General features: G+C 39.1%; 1 protein-coding gene across 6 annotated transcripts in view; it reads right to left on the reverse strand.

The window, feature by feature from the left end:
• Positions 1 to 18,037, reverse strand: part of PARD3 (par-3 family cell polarity regulator) — a 527,255-nt gene that overhangs the window by 241,187 nt on the left and 268,031 nt on the right. For all 6 annotated transcript variants that reach the window (XM_081931474.1, XM_081931473.1, XM_081931472.1 and 3 more), the window contains 2 exons: positions 15,810 to 15,893; positions 857 to 982 (listed from right to left, as the gene is read on the reverse strand). In XM_081931474.1, coding sequence (XP_081787600.1) covers positions 857 to 982; positions 15,810 to 15,893 — 210 coding nt within the window. The remainder of the gene's footprint in view (positions 1 to 856; positions 983 to 15,809; positions 15,894 to 18,037) is intronic.

Here is an 18,037-nt window from a genome sequence, read left to right on the forward strand (position 1 = left end):
CGCCGACCTTCTCAAGCCCTAGGTTCTGTGGTTTAACCCACAGCGCCACCTGTGTCCCTATTTGATGCATAGTTGACCTCAATACAGCAGTGTTTGGATAAACCCTTAAACACACAACAGTTTTATAAGCACTTAAGCACTGCAGGATATTAAAGGATTGACATTATCACTAATAGTGTCAGAAATATTTTAATTTAGATTGATTATTCAATATTGCAAAATAAAAACATAAGATTCCAGTATTGTTTCTCTGTCAAAAATCTATGCACCACAAATATTACTGAATATTCAGGTGATATAAGCTGCACAATTCCCTCCTGCCATAATTTATTTTTAAAATTAAATTTCCATGAGAACTAGAACTCATGAGAACCAGAATCTAGGAGGGGGGGCATAATAAAATGACCCAACGCCCTGCTACACAGAAAGTTATAATCTTACTGACTTCTTTGTGGAAGCTTCACCATTTCTACACACAAGTGCATTTCACATGCAAAATTACATTACTGTTTTAGAAACAGTGAACACAATGGTTTGGATGGTGTGTTAATGCTAAGCGCTTCTCCACCTATAAACAAACCATATCATTCAAGTTAACAGGGGGTAGGGGGAAGAAAAACAGCCCTGTAACAATTTTAAATTGAGGAAAGAAAGTTATGCAATGGCAGTCATTATCCTGTAGCAATTGTAAACTGAGTAATTAAAGAAACACTGTAATGATCTACAAACACACTCCTCTTTAAAGAAAGAACTTACTTAGGTAATTTGTTCTTCAGCATTTTATTCCTCCCCAAATTACTACCATGTGTGATGGTTAAAGGTTAAGAAAAGCAATAAACTGTAAAGATGCACTTACTGCTCAAATCTTCTATTGCGAAGGTCCCCATCATTAATTCTAACAATACAGTCATTTTCATGAAAGAGGTTTTCTTGTTCTGCTTTCCCACCTTTCTCCAGTCGCTTTACTAACAATCCCAAAGTTCTGGAACATAAATTATGACAAATTATCAGTACACTTGCAAAGTTTCCAGTGATTTGGGTCAGAAGAATAAACCCTATCCTAATGCTAAAGTGCCCCCACTGCCCTCAGAACCAAGTCACTCCAGATAAATGTTCTTCAACATTTACAGACCCAGGACCCACCTTTAAACCAAACATGCATTTCAGGATTCATTTCTTAATCTTTTACCACATATTTTGGTGGTAGTGTTGCTGTTGCCACCCATCTTCGATCTGGCTGTGACCTAGGATGCAGCTAAAGGTAAAGGGACCCCTGACCATTAGGTCCAGCCGTGGCTGACTCTGGGGTTGCGGCACTCATCTCACTTTACTGGCTGAGGGAGCGGCCGTACATCTTCCAGGTCATGTGGCCAGCATGACTAAGCCACTTCTGGCAAACCAGAGCAGCGCACGGAAACGCCGTTTACCTTCCCGCCAGAGCAGTACCTATTTATCTACTTGCTTTATTTGATGTGCTTTTGAATTGCTAGTTTGGCAGGAGCAGGGACCAAGCAACGGGAGCTCACCCTGCCATGGGGATTTGAACCACCGACCTTCTGATCAGCAAGCCCTAGGCTCTGTAGTTTAATCCACAGCGCTGCCTGCATCTCTCAGCTATAGGACTCAGCTATGCAGCTGCAAATAAAATGTTTTAAGTGTGTTTTAAGTGCAATATACAATGTGACACTAGATAGTGATTGTGAGCCTTATAGAAAATGTAATGTATTTTTAAAAACGCTTTTTAAAAAAAGCATTTTCAGAACTTTTTAATATGTGTGTAGATTCCGCCGCAATGTGGGAAAACCTGTATTAGAGGAAGGTGTGCACTTTTGCAAAAGCAAGAGTGGGGAACTCTTGGCCCTCCAGGTGTTCTTAAACTACAACTCTCATCAGCCCTATATCGCTTGGCACCCAGATATCTGAAGAACCTGTGTCTTTAAAACTTTTGACAGAGTAGAGTTTTGAACTGGGTGCTGTTATTCTGTGTCTGTTGTATTATATTAGTGTTGTAAACTGATGTATTTTCTCCTTTTTGTACTGAATGATAAGATAAACCTTTTTCAAAATAAAAATAAACTCCTTAACATAATGCTGCTTCAGAGAGTCCCTTTCATTGCACGTGCTCAGAAGAGATGTCGAGATAAGTCTTTCCAGATGTTTTCTCTCTCCAGAACAAGGTAGACAGGGTGAGGGTAGGTATTCTGCCTGGCAACCTCTTGACAACATCAGCCTCTTGACAACACCAATCAAAATCTCCAATTATTCTAACACACAACTTCAGTTACTTGTCCTAACCCACTCTACCCATTATTCAACACTTGCAGAGGCTGTATACCACATTTAGCAAAGTAAACACACAAATATGGATGGTATTTTGTATGCTTCCTTCCACCAACTCCTGCAGCCAAGCTGTTGCCAAACGTATTGTTCTGCTTTCCTTGGGAAACGTCAGCGAGGCTGAGAGCGGGGTCTTGTTGTCTGGGCAGCCCAGGACCTCCATACACACTGCCCAGGCTTAAACCCAGAGAGGTCACTTTAGTGCTGCTAATGCAGCAAAAAACAAGTGGAAGGCAGCAGTTACAAGTTGCCAGCCTCTGCAGCCACAGCAGGCGCTGTGATTCTCCAGGGGTTTGATTTCACCCCTGGAAGCACATTCTATTTTCTCTTGAGACAAATGAATGTCAACAAATCCCTTCCCCTCAATACGATTTTCTATCTTTGTGTACATGTTGGTAAAAAGAGAAAGAGGGAAGTGTGAGGAGAGTCAGAGGTAAAGAGAATAGAGAAAGGGGGAATAAATTATAAAGAGAAATTAAGACAGCAAAAAGATGAACAGTGGGTCCCATGCTACAGACTGAGTTAAAGGTGATTACAAAATTCACCAGTCTGCTTTGAGATTTATTTTATTTTATATTTTTGCAGAGTTTTTGTTTTAAAAGTATAGACCACATTTGTGTATATTTGGTTAAATTTTAAGTGGATTGTGTCACTTCATACCATAGTTATTTCAATTACAACTCAATTTTATCCAAAGGGACGATATCAGCACATGAGTATAGAGGCCAGAGAAGGCCAAGACACAATTTGGCAACCCAAGTAATGTTCTTATTACATTGCTGGCAACAACACAGTCAGTTTTTTTTAGGATACGTCACAATCATTTTCATACAGCTGGGTGGCAGTTGTGGGTCATTCATATCTTCAAAGGAAATATGTCTATAAATTCAAAACAATCTAGACATCAATAAAACATTAGCTGCTTATTTCCAGTTTTACCAGTGTCTATAATTTAGATGTAGAAAGGGAGTGTTAGCATATGTTATTGAGTTTATTTCAGTTACAGAATTAGGCTAACAAAGCTTGTGAAAATGTGGTGACAAGAGCTTTACTATTTCAACACTTGGACTTAAGCTCTATAAATGTGCACACAGACACAAGAGTTAGAGCATCTTTAAGCTTTCTCAGTTTATTCCCATCCCTCAAAATCTCCCTTCTGTAAAAATAACAACACCATAATAAAGTAGAATGCTGCTCTTACTTTTAACAGGGGCATGTGTTTATAAAGTATGGAAGGTCAATAAGAAAACCCATTCCCTATTCTGGAGCCTTGCTGCCTTCAACTATGTATACACCAGAAACACAGAATGCATACACACATCCGTGTGTGTGGCGTATTCATTCGTTGTTGGACTACAAAAGACACAGGTCCCACATCCTTGCAGCAAAGGTACTAAACACATTACCAGGTTCACAAGCAAAATTTTCTTCTGAACTTTCCATAATTATAGAGTTTGCATTTTTGACCTTGTTTCCCCAGTTACCTACATGTGCCCTATAGACACATGTAGAGAAAGCTAATATCAGTATTGGCTCAAGGGTTGTTTCTGAGAACGATGGCTCTGCAGTTATCAAGGAATGCAGAGCAAATTTGGGTTCTTGGAGGCTTAAGCTATGGCCAGAGATACTGATGTGGGGTAGGGCTAAGAAGAGGGCACTTTAGCTCTGTGAAACCTGGCACAAACGAATACTGATGTTTGACAAGGTTAGTCAAGTTTGTTTTCAGACCCCAATATAACTGCCACACCTGAGCAGAGTAAATTTCATCTGATCCTACTAATAAATAGCCTTGCACCAAGCTATCTTTGTGACCGATTTCTTTAATTGTAGTTTTTAGACATTATGCCTTTTACCAAGGACTTCTCCATCAGAAGTGAGGTTTTGGGGAAACTGTTTGGGGAGAAATTAACATGTATAAAGGATACAGAAATGCAGAGAAGTTTTTACTAGAAGTGGGTTGAAGACTTGTATCTGGCAAACTTTTACACAGAATTTATATACTTCCTGGTCTCTCCCTCTCTCTCATGTGTGTGTGTGTGTGTGCGCGCGCGTGTTGTCTTTACAAAGCTGAACACAGGTTCAAATCTGCTTAGGCTGCCCTACTTGCTTATTGGAGTTGGAGCCCCCCATTAAATGCCCATTCACTTCCCATATAGAACCCAATCACTCTCACGGCTGTGTATTTATTGAATATACAAAACATCTAATTGCCATGTGTGGGGCCTACTTGTGGTTGGCCTTCAGCCGTGTGATAATTACATCTCTTCAGCTGTGCATGTTTTTGCCCAGGCAACTATAGAAAGGAGGTACAAAACAGTATTTGTGAATAACAGATGCAGCATTTAAACTGAGCTCTCTTACATTAATTTAACTTGTGGGTTTTGTTTAATGAAAGTAATTGCAGTTTTGACGAACAGATTTTTTTATTATAACACATTGTTATCGCACGACAGGATTAATAAGATTTTGACTTGTTTAAGAGCTTATGTAGTTGGTGGAGATGAGAAACATTGTGTAGGTAGTAAGGTGTGTTTTGCATTATTATTAGAAGATTCAAAATATAACTTTCTTTAAAACAGGAAGCGACAGCTATCATTATACAGAAATAAAATTAACATACTCATTATTAAATGCAGAGGTGTCTGAGAGAAGAGATGAAATATTAACATCCTATCATAAATGTAATTTTTCAAACCACAGGTCTATTATAGAAATTAATATGGAAATGACCTGCCTGTTGCCTCAGGATGTGAACATACTTGTGAAATCACTAAATTTCTGAAACTCCTTAACTGATAAAAAAACAAAGTATTTGTTTTATTCATTAAACCAGAATATCCTCTGCCTAATTAAGTAAATTCTCAGTACCTCCACCTAATTTAAGAAATAAGTCAAGCCTCTGCCAAGGAAATACTGCATCCATTAACATAAGAGAAGAGGGTGCAAGGGCCAATTCACGAAAAGAGAAATGTAGTAGGAAGGGGGAACTGGCAATCATCACCTCCCTTATTCTTTCAATAGCAGATGAGTCCCACTGGATCAAAAACCATTGCACTGTATTTAATCCACATGATTAAGAACATTCTTGTCTCTAATATATGCAAGCTTTTGTGTCTTTCCTGATTTAAGCCAGTGGCTTTCAAACTGTGACCTGGAAAACCTTGGGAATACTCAATGAGAAGATGAGCCATGGCAGGCAGCTTGCTCATTACTGGTGTTCCCCTTGCAAAATGCAACTACAGCCACATGTTTTGGAACTTGTGGGACAAACTGTGGAGGTTAGGTTGATCTGCTACTCAAAACAGATACATGGAACTTCCAGATTCAGAAGGTGAATTCTGTTGATTACCACTTATCTGGAGGTTGCAACAAGAGGCAGCAATCGCACTCATATCCTGTTTGTAGACATCCCAGAAGCGTCTGCTTCACCACTGTGGAAAACAGGATGCTGGACTAGCCTGACTTTTGCTCAGAGCCCAAAAGGGCTGATTCTATTCCTCTGCCACTCCTTCAGACATTTTAGGGGCCTCTACTGATTATAAACCCTTTCATGACTTTTAAGCCTTTTAGCTCTTTGCAACTGATTGGCATGCCAGATAATTTTAACACAGTTATTCTCCCTCCCTACAATGTCATCTTTAACATCCAGGATTAAGTTTCAAATGCCATCTATTACATACTGAGAATCCCAAAGAAAGTCAATAAGCTGTATTTCATAAATCCAAACCATATTGTCTGACTCTGGAAATTTCAATAATATCTCCTAAGTTAACACATTCATTTTGTGCTAAATGTAGATGGTGGGTGGTCTATTCCTCATAAGAAACTATTTTCAGCAGTTTAATATATTGTTCAAAGTCTGAAACAAATCTGGTTAATTATTTTTACAGAGAACACATGAACATCTCTCTCTCTCTCTCTCCAAAAAAATTCACTTCTAGGTTCACCAAACTAAGGAAGATGCTAAGATCCCTGCTCCCACTCTTCTGTCACGAGTATTTAAAAAATGAATAAAAAGATATCCAGCAGAGGGTATGTCAGCTGCAATTATCATATACAATTATAATACACATCTGAGAACTATTTTTGCATTGGTAGGTTCCTCTATTATTTATAATCCAGAATTACAAATGCTATCTTTCTCCCTTTTAGAACTCTGTTGCATAGCATCTTGAGTTGTGTTTTATTTTCTAATCATTAACTATAATTTCAAAACCCCATGGGGTGAAAGGAGTGAAAACAAAGAGGCTGACACAATCAGTCGGAGTTCTTATTTAGGAGGTTGCTATTTTGAAAGATGCATGGTAGTTAAATGCAGTTATTTAAACTGCAATTATCAAAGAAGATTAAATAAATGAGATGCATCTATTGTATTTTTTTTATGTATTCACTTAAAAGATTTTAGAACCACCCTTCATCAATTAGATACTAGGGCACTATATAAGATAAAGCCAAAAATGGTCATATACCCAAATTACAAATCAAAACAACTTTATGGGGTTGTAAATACAATAGGATAGAGTGCACAACTAAAATGTCTCGGCAAAGATAAAAGTTCTCACTTGGAATTGGAAAATATAACAAGATCAGAATACTTCTTGGAGAGGGTGTTGCATGGTTGGGGCTTCAAGATGGAGACAACTCACCCCTTAAAGCTATTTAACTTCACTAGCAGATCTTAAAACATGGGCAGGCTGCTATTGTAAGGGAGCTAGGCTCTGGTTAGAATGTCAATCTGTGTAGGCATTGCTAAATTCAAGACCACATAATCGCCCCAGCTCACTTTTTATATGGCTCGGTTCACACCAACTCTTTCTAAGTAGCCATGCACCTGCACATATGGTGAGGTAGATAAATTCAGCAACCTGGCTCAAAGTCCTGCTCACTATAATTCCCAGTGGGTATAATTTTAAAAAGGTAGGCCTTCTTCTTTTCTTCCAAAGAGAGAACCAGAATTTTTTTAATGTCTCTTTGGCTTTTTGTGCTTAATTGGTTACTAACTTTTATTATTTTAATGTATTTAAGTTGATTCTTCAAACCACCCTGGGATTATAGTTGATGAAGGACAGTTTAGCAATTGAATGGATTAATAATGACAATAATAAGGGACTTTAGGCTGGGGCTATATTTTCAGGAAGCCGTTTTAGAATTACTTTTAATACATTATATAAAATTGTGAGTTGCCTTGACCAGGTGGGACAGTGGTGTTTTATATATAAATTCCACATTCATAAAATTAGATTCCTGTAGAGTCTTTAGATAAGACCTATGCACTGTGGCCTTTAAACAGAAATGGACCCTTAAGCGGTCCTGTCTTTTCCCTGAGGAGTTTGCTACTGTATGTGTTTTACCATCACTAGCCTAGTTCACATGACTGTGGCCAGAGGGGAACTCACAGCTTCTCTGCTCTTCCATGGGTTCCCCCCTACCAAGCTGTGTTAGGCTAAGGCAAGATTTGGCTTAGTATGTCATCCAAATCAATCTCTCCTCATGAACCACGAGGCCAAGGTTGTGAGGCTCATAGGTATTGTGTTGAGGAGGTATTTTTATACATGTTGCTTACATCAAGTCATCAGGAGGGTACAGAGGCGTTAGGTTGCCCCCAAGATTGGGCCCCCCCAGCATGCATCACATCACATGCATTGTGCAAACAGAAGATGCCAAGCACTCTGGAGGAGCCAGCCACTGGACCTGCAATAGGCAGGGCCACCTCAAGACTGAGTGGGCCCAGCTCTCTTAAAACAAATATTAAGGTGCCTTCAGCCCCCTAGAGTTGGCATGCCTAGGAGGGTATATTGTGCTACATGCCAATTGGTTTCAAAGTTTTAACATATATGTTGCCATAGAATCAAGGTACACTATTCAGCTTTTTCTACTTGTTCTTTCTCTTCACTATTGTTACAGGGGGGTGTTCTCCTTGCTGTTACTCAACAGTACATTCCAAAGGGGGAGGGTAGAGATTACAAAAAGCGAGCAAGCAATAGGTGATTCTCTAGCCTCAGGGTCATGGCCTCTGGCCTATAGTGGCTGCTGGCCTAAAATGGTACTTGTCTGGTTCTGATCCTCTTCGATATCATGAGGCCATTGTCAAAGGCTTACTGAAATCAAGATACACTACTTCCACAGCATTTCCCTGATCCACCAAGCATGTAACTGTATCAACAACAACAAAACAAAATAAATGAGATTTGACTTGCTTTTGAGAATCCCATGCTGGGTCTTAGTAATCACAGGATCATTTTCTAAATAATTGCAGACCAACTGTTTAATTGGCTATTCTAGTACTTTTCCTGGTCAAGTGACCAGTCAGTAGTTACCTGGCTTTTCCTCCCTCCCTGCAAACCATTTTCAAGGTGGGGACAACATTTGCTAGAGATGGCTTTCAAGTGCTATTCAGATATATACTGCTTTCAACAGTGGAGGGTAGAACATAACCACCTGGGTTGGTAGACAGTGAATCCTCACTTTTAAGCTGTTGTAAAATGGGTATCTTAAATGGTTTTAGACTGTACTGTATTTGGACTTGGATTGAAAACTAAATAATCCAAACAGATGCTTCAGAATCTATGTTCAGCTAAGAATACAAGATAAAAATTAACACAATCAACAAATATATTACAAGAAGTATGGTAGTATAAGTAATAAAAAACTGCAAAAACAAAGGGGGATGACGACCCTGAACCAATAAATTAACTAAAATGTTGGGAAGCCCTAAATGGCTCAAGTTGCATTAAGAGCTGAACACCTCTAAGCCATTTACAGTTATGAGGCTGTTACTCCTCACTGTGCTTTCATAGCTGATGCAGCATAAATAAAAGAAAAACAAGCAGCCTTGCAAAGCGAAAGGTGGCATAGCCACGCTGAGATAAAAATGCAAGAGCAATTTCTAAAAGATTTATGAGCTTTAGATTTTGAAAGTTGCTCTCGTGCACACACTGGATATAAAAATAAAACCACGCGACAGAAATAGAACCAATATGGAAGACTAAAATCCGTAACAATGTATTTTATGTAGGGATGGGTTAGCCTACCTGTACCCCTTCTCAACCAACTGGATAAAGTTATTTGCACAGTGAGATCTGTTGAAGGGCTGCAACTGAATTTCAAGCCTTGCAACTTCACTGTTAGAGAGGTTGTCTGATTATGCCCCTCAGATCTATTTGAATGAGTGAAGATACCCAGCCCCCACTATTCTCAATTTATGATTTTCCGGGTTACTCCACAATTAGATGTCTTCTGTGTGCCATTCCAGAATCTTAAAGAGCCACTTGATTATCCTCCAACCAAAATCCCCTAACAAGCCATCCATAAGCCTATGGTATGTCAATCTGTCAAAATGCAATTCCTAACATGTCAGGATAATTAATGATCCATGACAACTTTCCTAAGAATACAGAGCTTCTCCGATTTCTTTCCCCCACTCCTAGTTTGTGATAATCTCCTCTGCCGTAAAATAGGCTCTACTCTCCATTCAGATCTAACACTTTTTAAAGCATCTCAGCAATATAATAAAAGGCTCAGCCAAGCAGCTGATTGCACTAGTCACGTATGTGGGGAAGCTACAAAATCATCATCCCCTTTCTACACATCATTTCCATATTCAACATGCTTAGTCAATATGGTACCCTCGAGATGCCATTGAACTATGTCCCATCATCCCTGACAATCGGCTATGCAGTCTAACAACATCTGGAGGCCACCACATTGGCTACTTCTGTTCTATGTTACCATCCCAGGATCTTGGGATGAAAAAAGTGAGTCATCCAAAAAACCCTGCTCTTCCAATCTTTCATGGTTTGGAATCCAACATTTTTCTGCTCTCTCACTTTTGCTTGGCAGCACAGCCAGATTATTACAACATGCTGTTGTGTTGCTATTTAAGTTTTATTTAGATGAATTTTATACTTTGAGAAATTATCTCTTCTGGTGGCTAGTAAGAGAAGCATGCCATTAGCAAGCAAGCCGATGAAATTATTATTATTATTTCTTTATACTCTACCTTTCCCTGATGGGACTCAAGGTGACTTGCATATACAAATGAGAACTGCTAAAAATGTAGGAAAAAACTATCATTAAAAAACAAACAATTAAACACTGATGAAAGTAAAACTGCACGCATATATAAAAACTATTAAAACTATACAGTCTGTTCCCAGAAGCCTGTTGGAACAAATGGCTTCACCTACTGGTGGAAGGGCAAGGAGGTGAGTTTGCCTTCCTTTATTTCCATGCCTTTGGCTAATTAAACAAACTATTGCCTTTAAAACGGTGTGTGTAATTGTTTTGTTTGTTATTGTTATGTACTTTTGTGTTTTTTGTATTGTAAACTGCCCGGTGAGCCTAGAAATTTAATTTAATCATCATCATCATCATCATCATCATCATCAACTAACTAATACTGGCTCTGCGGAGTGGTTTCAGATAGGGGTTTCTCCAAGCTCTATCCTGGTATTGTCCAGATCAGTTTCCAATTTATGTTCCAAATTAAATTTAACTTTTCTAACTCTTGAAGCATCTGATACAACTTGCTCAGCATATCCTTTGTTTGGCTCTTGAAATATTTCATACTAGTAAAAATAGCTCTTGGTCCTTGCACTTTATCAATTTATAATTTCCAAGGGGCGGGGGGGGGGAGAGAGAATGTTATTACATCATAGATTTAAGACTGAACTAATCCAAGTTGTACCATAAAGAAAGATTTTCCAAATGTGCATCAAGGAAAACCGCTCACTATATCCAGGGCTACGTTGAACCTTTAATTTGCACCATGTATTTAGTATAGTCTTATCTATCTCTCCAATGATAAGATCCAATTTTGGAAACCAAAGTTAATTAACTAAAGGGCATTTTTAATTCATATTTTGCTGGGCTTGTGACTATATACAATAAAACCCAGTAGACTCTCATTATCAATTTAGATGCATAATAATATAAATTAATTTTTGATAATGTTATACCCCCAAGTAATTCAGATTTAAATAATGTCTTTCCAGCGTCTATTGGAGGTTTACCATTCTACATGAATGTTAAGAGTAACTTTCTGCCATAATTGTAAAATAGCTAAATTGTGCCTCACTGGTAGATTCTGAACGGGGGAAGAATATTTTAGGTAATAGATTCATTTTTATCAAAGCTATTTTACCTGACTAAGATAAAAGGATACCTTTATCTTGTCTAGTGACCTAAATCTTTCATTGTTTCTTTTAATAATTTCTGATCAATGTCCTGAGCTCCTAGATTAAATTTTCTTTGAAGTGAAATTCCTGGATATTTAATTGGTTTATTTATAACAAGGAGAGAATATTTTGTAACAATGCTATGCACAGCTGGTTTTCTATAGATTAATACCAAAGCACTCAAATTAGGTTACAGTTGCTATTATAGTACAAAATTATACTGTAATTATTATATGATATAATATTTGAAGGAAAGGGGAAATGATTCTTCTGGATTTGTTCTTGTATATCATTTGCACAAAGAACCTGCTCACGCATCTCACTAACTATGGCTTAGTACAAACTCATGAGCGTGAGGGCTCCAAGAGAGACAATTTGCTCCTCCCTGGTCTTTCTCCTGCTGAGACAGAGATATGTGGCTTGTAACTATGCTGTTTACTGGGTGCTCTGAGCAAATCCAGAGGCAAAGTAAGCCTCTGCCCCACACCTCTAGATCCAAGCTGCAGGGAGCAGCAGAAGCTTGTTTCTGCATTGCACAGAATCGTCCACCACTTCCCCAGATACAATCTTGGACCTGGAGAGAAGGGTATGGGATTGTCTGTGACCTCCCACTGCATTTTAGAGGTGCAGCCTGAGCTCAGAGGCAAGACCCTGCCCCTTGTGGAAAGAGAAAGATCCTGGCAGACACCCATTTGTGGTTGGTCACAAAGGCCAGTCAGAATTTGAAGACCCTTGAAAAGGATGTCCGGACAAAGATCCCAAGGCAGAAGGCAGGCATTCTATATGACAATGACTTTTGACATGGACATACTAAACATAGAGGACACAGGAACATTAAACCTGTATTTCAGAACTGGATTACTTTTATTTTCCACACAATAAAACTGACCATTGAGTATAGCAGGCTATATAAGGTCTTTATATACCCTTTGGACCCCTGACCATTAGGTCCAGTCGTGACCGATTCTGGGGTTGCGGCATTCATATCGCTTTATTGGCCGAGGGAGCCGGCGTACAGCTTCCAGGTCATGTGGCCAGCATGACTAAGCCGCTTCTGGCAAACCAGAGCAGCGCATGGAAACGCCGTTTACCCTTCCACCAGAGTGGTACCTATTTATCTACTTGCACTTTGACATGCTTTCGAACTGCTAGGTTGGCAGGAGCAGGGACCGAGCAACGGGAGCTCACCCCGTCGCGGGGACTCGAACCGTCAATCTTCTGATCGGCAAGTCCTAGGCTCTGTGGTTTAACCCACAGTGCCACCCGCATCCCTAGCAGGCTATATATCTTGTTATTATTACAACAATATTTATTATGACAGCATTATTATTATAACAGCAGCAACTGCCCATTCAGTGACCCTGAAACACAGTTAAAAAAACTGATGTCAGAACTGCACTTCCAAGGACTTGTGGAATTTCCCCAATAGCGCTGTAATGTTCAAATTGACCCTGCTCAAGCTGAAGGTCCTGAATACCACCAGCAGCCATTCACTTAGTATCCTGTTTTGTTTCTAAATACCTGACACAGAGATGTGGATGATAGATGAACTGCAATGCCCTTCACTCTGAATACCTTGATCTTTACAGTGACAAATGCCATGTTTAGCAGCTTGGGGATGACATCGGCAATTGGTTTTACTGAGCACAGGAAGAAGAATATACAAAAAAATAAAAGCTCCCCGGTTTTTATGAAAAACTAATGGGTTGCCTGTTCCTGCCCTCCCAGCCTATATGCAGCCCTATTCATCTTTGCCTAAAACCTGAAAACATAACACTTCTCGCAATGGCAGTACCAGTAAAGTTGCCACTGAGAAGTGTTTCTTGGCTGACCTGAGAGTCTGCTCTTTGAGATTATAATGTCCATTCAGACTGAAATATATTATTTTTCCTCACCACAATGTCTTGACCTGATTTATGCAGCCTTTATAGCGCCATTATGTGCAAAACATAAGCTCCATTGACAGCAAAAACATTGCAAAGATGGCAGAGATAGCAGCTGCAATTCACCACAGGAGTCAAGGCCAAGCCTTCGAAAAAGGCTTGAACTTGTGTTCCACAATAATGTAATACATTTTCTATCCATGACTGAAATGAAGATAGCATACCTATGCTCCTATGCACTGGAATCTCATGTCTTTTGTCTTTTTTCCTGATCCTCTCTCAACCCCCTCCTTCTTGGGCTTTGGAGTTTGTTTCCCCTGATTCCTCCAAAGAAGGAGGGATGATCTAGTTAGCACAGCCCTTCCTTACGAGCTTTGCTTCTTTTGTTTAAAGAAAGGTGCAAGGTTTTTCCCGTTAACATCATGATTTTAATTTAATTTTGCTCTTAACAGAAGTTGGCTTGAAACATCACTTGTTACTTAGCTACTTCCAAAATCAGAGTCACATGAGGAAATGGAGGGAGTTTGCTATTGCCCCTGTCTGCCTAGCCCAATTCCCTTGCCCTCGATGATCCTTTCTGCAGTGAAGGGAGCTGTACCTTTGCTATAGAGGGGTAACTTTGCTCCTCTGCAAATTCTCACAGATTCCCAACTAGGGCTTGTGAAGATTCCTTTGCCCAATTTTGTATGCCCCCAGCCTCTTTCCGTGGCAGCCAAGCACAACACAGCACTCACTATCTGAAAGGTCCCCCTTACCCTCTGGAGAGACTTTGTGGCAGGCACAAGGACTACAGAGGGACAAAGGGGAAGAGAAAATTCTGTGAGTTGCCTTCTCTGGATACAACTCAGTGAATTCACACTTTCATCAGTTTTGTTTTTGTTTTTTTAATTTGGGAGGTGGCAGACTATTGATGAGGAAAAGCAACACTTTAGCTAAGCCTTACTTTTTTCTTTACAGCCATGCAACATTAAAGCATAACACATCCTGGTTTATTATCTTTGGGAGCAGGGGCTGTCATTCAGCAGCAGCAGCAGCAACTACCACTTGTACCTAGAATACATAGCTAAATGAATACCAGATCATTCACAAGAGGGACAGTCTTATAGCAGCATTTAGTCTTACCTCCCAAGTCCCCAGGGAAGGCTGCTGTAAGAAAATTATTACTTTGTCACAGCACCACATGCCATTGTACCTAGTCAGCCATTAACTAGAAAAAAATAAAAATACTCAGGAATGAATGATTTCTATACCACATTCATCATTCTTGGGGGCAAGGAGAGAGAGAACTCCCCTATTTATCAAGTATGAAAAGCAGTTGATAAGATATATTTGATATACAGTGACATTTGCTTTTAATCAATTTAAAGTGAAATTGCTGATGGATAGGTGGACTTGTCAAAACATAATACCCCTTCAATATATAATCCAAGATTACATTTATAAAATGCATGTTTGGTCCTTTCTCACCAAAGAGAGCAGAAAATGTGAATGCAATTACTCTCCCAAGATAAAGGTAATCTCTTTCTCTTCCCCACCCCACCTCCTGAAGTCCTACTTACATCTTCAAGGAATTGCCAGGATTTTCCTTTACACCACAAAGCTTTAAATCCTGGCACAGAATCATAATTGCTTTATAGGTCATTTAATTTTCCAAGTACATTTAATCAAAGACCCTAAACACTAAAACCCTGCCTCAATAAAGTGAGCATTATGATTCTGAGTGTTCTCTTTACAGATGAAGATCGGAAAATGGCCATATCATCTGCATGGCACTCATTTTATCTCCATCGCTTGGAACTCATAGATAGTTATCTTTTTTCCCATTCCCCCCTTTCCTTTTTCTTTTTGCATGCAATGCAATACAAGACACACTTGTGTTCAGCAGCAGATCAAAAACCATGCTATACTTCATGCCGCTGGCTTTATTTAACACCACCGTCACTATAAATTTTACTCCTTTCAAGTCTGAGTGGGGGGGAAATGTACACCCAGAAGTGTGTCGTCGTGGTTTTGGATGCTGCCAGTGTGGTAAATGATGGTCTAAGCAGCCAGGGATAAATGCTGCATGAAGTACATTTCTAATATTAAACCAAGGTAAAAGGCAGGAAGAAACTTTTATGACACCCTGATGGAAATAATTCACATCCTTGCAATTCAGCTCCACATTAGGACAGAAAATAATTTATGTTATAAATTAGGAAGCAGGTTCTGTCATCCTCACCTTGGCCAGTGCAGTTAAACTTACAGGCAGGTTTTCGTATGGCTTAGAGTCAGCAAGATTTTCTTCTGAAAAGATCGTGCTTTATTTCAAACAGACACCCTCGCCCCTCCATAGGTGGCTACACATAAGATAAAAGTGGAAGCGAAAATATAGGAGGCTATGATTCAATTAAAAACCTACACAATACATTACCTTCCGCCTCGGGCACTGAAAGGTACTACATGGATCCCCAAAGGGCCGCCGTCATTGGAGACTTCAACGAGCTTTACCATATCACTGTGAGACAATGATGAATGAGGGAACATGAACATGTACCGTAAATGAACCAAAAAAAAGACCACACACACATAAACACAAACACAAACAAACACACACACACACACACACAAAGATATTTGAGAATTGGTAGTGATGATAGGAGCACTGAATGTTACATACCTCAGTATTATTCTGATGGCATGAAAGGAGATCAATCATCAAAAATAATTCAGTTAATAAATCAAATGAAATGTGAACTAATGTTTTGGGTAAGCTTAATCCATTATATGAATTGTATTATGTTCAACAATGACAGGTGGGGGTTCAGATTGGCTTTTGCATGGATTGAGAGCGAAGCCATTGTATTGTATGAAAGCAAACAGTTAAAATGCAATTCCCCCTCCCCATAAAATACAATCTATTATTTTTAATAATTTGAAAATGCGCATACATGAATATTTTTTAAAAATATATATATTCCAATACAGGCTAAGTGGTCAGGTGGATATATTCAACGGCACTGATATTCCATTTTGGATAACCACTAACACTGACAGTAAAAGCATTGAGACAGTGAAAAACATGGTTTATCATACCCATAGTTAAAAACTCACGACATGGTTTAAACTTCTACACACAGAACATACAAACCATATTTTAGAGTGGCTTTCATTTCCTGTCTGCTCAGCACTCAACTTCCTGAGCTCACTCCTCTCCCCATGGTACAGCCAGCCCCTTGAGGTAGAACAATGGCTCTAACTATGGTTTGTCAATTCTCAGTGAATTTAGAAGTTACAGCAAACTAGAATCAACATAAACTGTAGCTTGCAGATTCAACTGCAAACTTTGAAGATACAGCTCTTTACCCTGGCTTTTGACACTTGAGATGTATATCTTTAGGATCCACCATGTTTCTGTAATTTTGTTATTTTAAGCTCTTTTCAATATTGTGTTTTAATTTTTGTAACCCACCCTTGGGCTCTGGAGTGAAGGGTGGGTAATAAATTGTAATAGCAGCAGCAGCAGCAGCAGCAGCAGCTGCGGCTATATGGAATCTTATTGGCTACACTAGTTTTCTGAAATATGGTGAAATCCTGATGTCATTGATTATATGCTATCATATTAGTCATTTAGACCCATGAGACCTGAGTTTCAAAAGCTATTGTCAGCCATGAAGGCAGCTTATTCAGAAAGGGGTGTCAAATTAGCAAAGGATTCCCCACCCAACAAAACAGGGTCTACTGACTAAATGAGAACAGCTCTCACTGGTTAAACCGTTCATGTAGGAATTCTATTTAAACCGGATACTGGGGAAAAGGCAAACATGTTAATTACTTTGATTTTCTATGAAATTGTCTTTATAATTCATATTTTATTTGTAACAGAGTTGTTCTAAGAGAGTAGCAATACTATATTCCATTAAATAGAACTATTAACAAATGTAAAAAAAATAATCTATACCCAATATCACATTCTGAATGATCTAAGAGTCTAAGAGTGTTTAATACATGTTTCACTTGAATAACAGCCCCATCACTAGGATAATGTCTAACATTGGTTTTTGAAACCAAGAAGGATTTCCAAAGCAGCTTATGAGATGTCAGAGTAACAAGAAATTTAGGGGGTGAGGGTCAGCAGTTCTAAAGACACACATTTTACTGGGATAAGACAGGAAGCTGCCTTATGCAGAATCACACCATTGAGCCATCCAACTCAATACAGTCTACAGGAACTGATAGAAACTCTACACGGTTTCAGACAGGAGTCTTTCCCACCCTGAACTGGGGAATGAACATGGGAGTTTTCTGCATTTTATAGTGCAACTTCATGAGTACCAGGCAATATAAGTGGAAGCAACACAGCAGGGAAAAATTCAAGAGAACAGCCAAATTGATTTTTCATTACTTGTTGAGTGATTGCTCTCTCTCTCTCTTTTTCTGCATAGCTTGAATAAGCCAATATTCTCTTGCCATGGTAAAAATGGGCACATCCAAAGATAATGATGTATATCTTTTAACAGATTCTTCCCACATAAAAATTGGTTATCTGAATAAAGACTCCATATCTACCTTACACATAACTCTTAGTGAAGGCAACAATACAGTTTTTTTCACAAAATGCCTTTTCTTTTTGGCAAATGCTCCCTGATTAAAAAATAAATA

The sequence above is a fragment of the Podarcis melisellensis genome (genome assembly GCF_964234715.1).
Source record: "Podarcis melisellensis genome assembly, chromosome: 12".
Taxonomy (NCBI): Eukaryota; Metazoa; Chordata; class Lepidosauria; order Squamata; family Lacertidae; genus Podarcis; species Podarcis melisellensis.